The 6,894-nt window shown below is 33.2% G+C and overlaps 1 protein-coding gene across 2 annotated transcripts; it reads left to right on the forward strand.

Annotated features, from left to right (window-relative positions):
• Nucleotides 1-1,825: 1,825 nt before the first annotated feature.
• LOC145012489 (nudix hydrolase 20, chloroplastic-like) lies at nucleotides 1,826-5,228 on the forward strand. 2 transcript variants are annotated; one of them, XM_078971291.1, is made up of 9 exons: nucleotides 1,827-2,236; nucleotides 2,439-2,503; nucleotides 2,630-2,813; nucleotides 2,903-2,983; nucleotides 3,088-3,213; nucleotides 3,317-3,396; nucleotides 3,581-3,696; nucleotides 3,818-3,938; nucleotides 4,972-5,228. In XM_078971291.1, the coding sequence occupies exons 1-9, from the start codon at nucleotides 1,886-1,888 to the stop codon at nucleotides 5,039-5,041; spliced, it is 1,194 nt and encodes a 397-aa protein (XP_078827417.1). In that variant the 5' UTR covers nucleotides 1,827-1,885; the 3' UTR covers nucleotides 5,042-5,228. The 2 variants fall into 2 exon arrangements, with proteins under 2 accessions (XP_078827418.1, XP_078827417.1); XM_078971292.1 differs by lacking the exon at nucleotides 4,972-5,228 and having other exon boundaries at nucleotides 1,826-2,236; nucleotides 3,790-3,903.
• Nucleotides 5,229-6,894: the final 1,666 nt, after the last annotated feature.

A 6,894-nucleotide genomic window follows, 5' to 3' on the forward strand; every position in this document is an offset into this window, starting at 1 on the left:
GGGAACTAAACTTCATATTTTGGAAAACCACAGGGATCATTTATGATATTTTTTCTTATTATTAAATAGACAAAATTGCAAAAAAGATCCCTGTGGTTGGCAAAATTATGTAACTTTGGTCCAAAAATGTTTGACGGTGTACTAGTGGTCCAATTTTGGATACCTTCTACGGTTTTGGTCCCTTTATTGTCATTTTTGTGTGGTTTTGGTCCACACACAACATAAAATGACCAATATTCCCTGAAATATTTCATTTTTAATTTATTTTATTAAATTTCCTATTATATTATTTAAAATAAAAAGAAAATTAAATTATCACCCACTATACCCCACCTCTCTCTCTCTCTCTCTCTCTCTTAATAACACCAAAATCGGTACTTGGTCTACCCTCTCCCTGTATTCTACAGATGCTCGAAAACCACCGCCTACACCACCATTGCAGCCCCTTACTTGTGCAACACCGCCCACCCCTAGCAAACTCCGGTGACGGTAGCTTGTGACCCAGATGAAAATTCCAATGACGCGACCCATCTACCACTGCCCCTTCGTCTTCTCCGATAGCTCAAAATGTTCATTTCCAGATCTACAAACTAGATCGTTACACACATCCAATACCTTAAAAAATTCCAAACCAAAGAATAAAAAAACGCAAATCAGATAGGATCATCTTTCTGGGTTTTCGATTTGCACCAAGAGGGGTAAGTTCAAATACATCTGGGCAATACAAAACCGTCTGACCATCATCAAGGAGCATAAATTCTAGAATTCAGATATGTAAATAAAACTATGAAATCGGACCTGTATATCGCCAAAATTGAGAATCTGATAGAAACAAGTTAGTGTTTTTCTCTCTAAGACTCTCGTAGTTGACATGTCTTTAAAGATTTTATACGAGGTTTGATTTTTGCTCTATCTAGCTAGGTAGAAGATTTTTCATTTCTCTGTACTTTTGATGAAACATTTGAGGTTCTTTTCAACCCCTTTCGAATCAATCACCCCCTGATTTTCTTATGTTTCAAGTCTTATAGGATTGAGAGGCATTTGGAAAAAATCGATGAACGGTGGTTTGGTGGTCAACGGTGAAGGTCACCTGGTTAACGGAGAGGAGGTGAGGGTGGGGGAGATGATGGTGGTTGGTGGCGAATAGTGGTTGAGAAAGACAATGGTGGTGAATGACGATGTTGTCATCTTCTATGGTGGTGGTGGTGGTGGCTGAAACCCCTAATCATTGAAAAATGGAAGTGGTGGTATTTTGGTAGGGACAACACCAATCAGAAGGGTGGTTCTGGTGGGGAAATTTCATCCAGGTCTGAGGAAAGAAAGATGGGCGAGGATGGGATTAGTTGTTTATAGTGGATGGTGGTGGCAGCCAATGGTGATGGTGGCGGACGGTGGTAGTTGTTGGTGGTTGCAGTCGGTGGTAATGGTGGCATCCATTAGGGGTGATATGTTTCTTGAGTGTGTGTGTATGTGTTTCTTTTGTTGAGAGAGATGAGACAAATGAAATATAAATGAAAAATATAAATTAAATTAATTTATGCATTTCCAAAATTAAAGAAAATGAAAAATATAAATTGTAAGGGCATAATTGTCTTTATAAGTGTATAGGGACCAAAAACAATAAAAAGATCCATAATTGGACCACTAATGCACCATCAAACTTTTTTGGATCAAAGTCACATAATTTTGCCAACCACAAGGACAATTTTTGCAATTTTGTCTATTAAATACTTTTTTCTGTAGACCTCGATGTAGCCTCTTTTGATATATATCAAAATTTGAGGGACCTTATGGAAAATATAATATAATGCACAAAAACCGGGGAAGTAAATCCTTTCATTCGCAATTACAGTTTACAGCTTTCCCGTCGAGTAGTTGAAAAAATATGTCCGTTGCCTCCTGCACTATCGCCGGTGGCTATCACCACCACCACGATAATCTTACTTCTCACGGTGTTAGCAACTTTTCTTCACCATCTTCATCATGTTATCACCGCTGTAATTTTCCTATTATGATTCAAAGCATATCCACAGTCAGACCTCTCACTTTCATCCTTAATCGAAATTCTGTTGCTGCCGCTGTATCATCAAGCAGTTCAACGAGAAATATTAGTAGTTCTACTAGCAATGATAGCAGTTTCACTTGGGATGATGTCTTTCAAATATCTCAACAGCGGAATGTTTCATCGGATCTCAGTGGATTCTTTCAGAAGATCAAATCATGCAATCGAGGCCGGGTAAACTCTTCGTTGAGCATAATTTCTTAGATTTATCAATCGCAAATGTCTTACAGTGTTTTTTTTTTGTTTTTTTTTTATCATTCCGTAAAAATTCCTTCTCTTCTGTTCATCGTAGTTCAAAGGAAATTTTGATTTTAGCATATGTAGATATAGAATAGACTAATAGTTATAGGCATTAATCCGTATCAACTGATTGCAGGAAACGCGTTCTGATTTCATTCCCTTTGTCATCGAGGACCAAATTGTTGGCAATGTTCATAACGGGTAATGTCTCTCGCATTAAGGTGCATAATCAGATCTATCGTTCCTTTGTTCTTCTGAGTAGTTTAAATTAATGATATTCATCAATCATCAAGCTAATTTAGCATCAGGTCTTTGAACTTTGTGCAGTTTTCTTGACCATTTAAGCAAGTTCAAGGACGTTTTCACTTACATCAAAGGTGATTCATATGGTAGTCAATCTGGCCATATCACATTACAATCTGCATTGAAAACACCTGAGCATAGAACTGAAGCCCTTGGAAATGTAATCAAGTGCTTAGGTGAAGAAGTAATTCCAGGTATACGAAATGAGGTACTTTTTCATGACCTTGAATCTATGCTTTTGATTTCCAACACACATAGTGTTCTTTCATCTTAGATTATAATTTTTAATGATTGCAGCTATATCCTGTTACTTCATCTTATGGAGAACAAGTTTATTTCTCACTGGAACGTGCAGCAGCACCTTACTTTGGGATAAACGTATGTCATATCTCATATCTTAAAATCTTCCAAATTAGCAAAATCTTACACATTGTAATTACTAATTAAGCATTCTCACATAATCTTGTAATATCTTATTGTAGGCTTATGGAGTTCACATGTGTGGATATGTTGAAAAAGATGGAGAAAAATACATGTGGATTGGGAAAAGAAGTGAAATGAAACAAACCTACCCAGGAATGCTTGACCATCTTGTTGCTGGAGGAATGGTAGAATTTTCTTTTTTTATTTTTATTTTTCTTAATCTAATAACTAATAACTCATGTTTATTCTTGTATCATGTGTAAATGAGTTTTAATCCGATAAATGCAGCCCCATGGAATCTCACCTGGAGATAATCTTGTGAAGGAATGTGAGGAAGAAGCAGGAATCCCAAGTTCCATTTCTACAAGGTAAATTAGGGCAAAATGCAAGAAACAGCAACATACTTTTACTTTTACTTTTAGTTTCATTATACTTTGAAAAATCTTCCCAATTACATTGTTATAAAATGAAAGTATGATATGCTAAAATAAACAAATAAATAAATTGCTATTTTTTTGTATTAAAAAAATTGTGGATTTTTTTTTCAATCAGAGCTATACCAGTTGGTGTAGTCTCCTACATGGACATTGAAGGTTATAGATTCAAGAGAGATGTTTTATTTTGTTATGATCTAAAGCTTCCGGAAACTTTCGTTCCCAACAATCAGGGTAAGTTTTTATTTTATTTATCTATTAAATAATTATTATGTGGATAAATGATATATCTAAAAATATTTGAGAAAACTGACTTTCTCTATTAAGTTAAAATGGTTGTGTGAGTGAATAACAGATGGAGAAGTGGGAAGCTTTAAACTACTCCCTGTAACACTTGTTGCTGACGTCATCAGAAATACAAATTTCTTCAAAGCAAATTGCAATCTAGTCATCATTGATTTCCTTTTCAGACATGGGTATGAACTTTGGTCTTTCTTTCAGTAAATAATATGGTTTGATATAGTAATACTAATGCATTTACTTATTATATTAGATTTAAAAATGACTAAAATACCATAATACTAAACCATTTGCAAAGTATATTACATATTATTGTACTAGGTGTAAAACCCATGTGAATACATGGGTTCATTTAAAAGAAAAAATTTAATTGAAAAAAACCCACAAAATGATATGTGGCCAAATCAATGAAAGTGTGACATGTGGCGAAAAGATTTTCATTTATTAGAGTAGATTAAACCAAAATATTAATGAGATTAGTTAAATATGTTTCATATTTGTATAACTGATAAAATCGAGTGTTTTTGACGATCTATAGTTTCATGATAATATAATTTATTAAGTTATTGTAATAAAAAATATGGAATACATAACTAATTAAGAATGATCTTTTGATTTTGACAATCTATATAAGTTACAAAAAGAGAATATACTGAGAATATACTTCTTTATATAAAAAATGGTGTAGGGTTGAAGATGAAACTCTATTTGCTCCATTTATTCACCATTTTGGTATAAAAAATTGTGTTATTGGTTGGAGATAGTCTAAAAACATCACAATCCTCGACCTCATATATAGTTTTTGTTTTGACATATCAGCTTTCCACTAACTTTATAAAAAAACCTATTAAATCATTGACCTCTTTTAAAAGTTTTTTTTTTTTAATAAAATTTACTAATCACCTTCATCATTGTGAAATATTCTATGAAGCCTCTTCTTCTACGAAGTTGTTATTTTTTAGCACATGTAATGTTTATAAAAAGAAAAGGTATTTAACAATAACATTAAAGATGATAAACTGATAATTGGTCACTTTTAAATTTTTTTGTTTAGTAAACATTGGCGGGTCCTTTTTTTTAAAAAAACTAACAAAAAGATGACAAAATTATTATGTATCTAGTTATAAAAAAATGATATATCTATGACCATTAGGAATTTAATATTTAGTAGAATAAAAGTTGTTTGACAATTGTGAAATATATGTGTAGGTTCATTAAACCCGAAGAGGTTGGGTACTTGAAGCTGTTACAAAGCTTGAGAAGTGGAGATTGTTCCTAAAATAAAAACAAGGTTGGGCAAAGAAAAACATAATACAAACAAAAATGATTACATGATATCAAAAGGAGAGCAAACTCAAACCGCATATTTACAATTCCGTAATTACCCTTATGTTTGATCCAATCAAACACCATAGCGAGCATACTATCCATCGACATGGAAATAGAAGCACTCAGATTATTAAAAATGTTGTTGTTTCTCGCTTTCCAAATACACCATAAGAAAACATATATGATGGCTAACAAAATCCACCTTAAGGAATTTTCCACCTGAGGACAACTTAGAAAAAAATGATTGGAATCATCGATTCCACCATTGCAAAACTGACAGAAGATGTTCAAGATAGAAATACCCTTTCGAGCAAGAGTCACAGCCGAAGGAAGCCTATCAATACAAGCCTTCCAAACAAAGACAATAATTTTCAACGAGATCAACGTTAACCAAAGAGTCAGATTGGACATAAGAACAATAAGCTTAGAATCGATTATGACACGCAAATCATGAACGGAAAAGTTCCCCATTAGGAGAGAGCTTTGATTTCCAAATATTCGTCTCTTTACTCAAAACCATCTCATCTGTGCAGCCCCTTAAACCTCTTAATTCCGCAATTTCAATATAGCTACTAAGAATTCTTTTCCAATACTTGACAAATCTATTATTCAATATTTTCTCCTCGATATAACATGATTTTTTTTCTTATCAAGGGCAAAAAGAGATGGATATCATGCAACCAAAGAACCACAACCTATCCAATTGTCTAACTAAAACAAAGTAGAATTACCGGAACCAACATGTATTTGAAAAATTGAAGAAACGTCAATTCCAACCTCCTCCACCACACGGGCCACCTTAACAAAATTAAACTAGATTCCAAGAATCGATTTTTTGGCGAGACCGTCAATAGGTTTTCTTTTGTTGTGAATGCCACAAATGACTCGCTTCCATAGAGACACAAAGTCACATTTAAACTGCGAAAGCTATTTGTATATCAAAGCCCACTTCAATGAATCAAGGGAGCCCACCCCGAGACCACTTTGATAGTTAGGCTCAAGAATCACCTTCCAGACCACCCAATTGATTTTATTTTTTCTTTCATTCCCTCCTCAAAAAAAGCGTCTGCAAATCTTCTCAAGATGCTCAATAAACCTTTGCAGGTTTATTAATTCTATATTTCCAACACTATTGTTCTCTTACAAATGGACTCTTTCTATAATTCTGATGCTACACGGGTACAATTATGTAATTTTATTTTACACATAGGACTATTTATGTGTTACAGAGGGGCTATTTATGTCATTTTGCTTTACAATGACCATTTCTATAATATTTCTATTACATAGGAACTATTACTGTGAAGTTATCTTACACATGGACCGTTATTGTAACTTTTACTTACACATGGACCATTTCTGTAATTTTTCTATTACATGGGACCCATTTCTGATAACTTCGTGAGTTTTCTCGAACAAAGATATTGTTGTAAATGATTGAATGAACACAAATAAGGGCTTGTTTTGGTTCATTTGCTTAAGTTAATTGAACAAACGAATAGACACGAATAAATTTTCTTTTTTATGTTCGTGCGTTTAACATATCACATTCTTTGCGTCGTTCGTTTACATTTATTAATGTGCTAAATAAACATAATGAACAAGCATAGACGAAACAAATGTAAAAATATACATGACTATATATGAACATAACGAACAAACATAAATATTCAAATTAATAAATAATTGTAAAATTTGATCATCAACCCTTCAAGTATGCTAATAGTTAATTGTACAACTTTTGGTATATTTAAATCTAGAAGTTATAAACATAAACTACTTTTGAACCTCCATTATTATAAA

Source organism: Lactuca saligna, chromosome 8 (assembly GCF_052625555.1).
Source record: "Lactuca saligna cultivar CGN05327 chromosome 8, ASM5262555v1, whole genome shotgun sequence".
Taxonomy (NCBI): Eukaryota; Viridiplantae; Streptophyta; class Magnoliopsida; order Asterales; family Asteraceae; genus Lactuca; species Lactuca saligna.

Bases quoted from the DNA above. Each gene is read 5' to 3' on its own strand.
- LOC145012489 (XM_078971291.1), top strand. From the start codon at position 1,886: ATGTCCGTTGCCTCCTGCACTATCGCCGGTGGCTATCACCACCACCAC. The intron at 2,504-2,629 runs GTAATGTCTCTC...AACTTTGTGCAG, and splicing joins GTTGGCAATGTTCATAACGG to TTTTCTTGACCATTTAAGCA. The intron at 3,214-3,316 runs GTAGAATTTTCT...CGATAAATGCAG, and splicing joins ATCTTGTTGCTGGAGGAATG to CCCCATGGAATCTCACCTGG.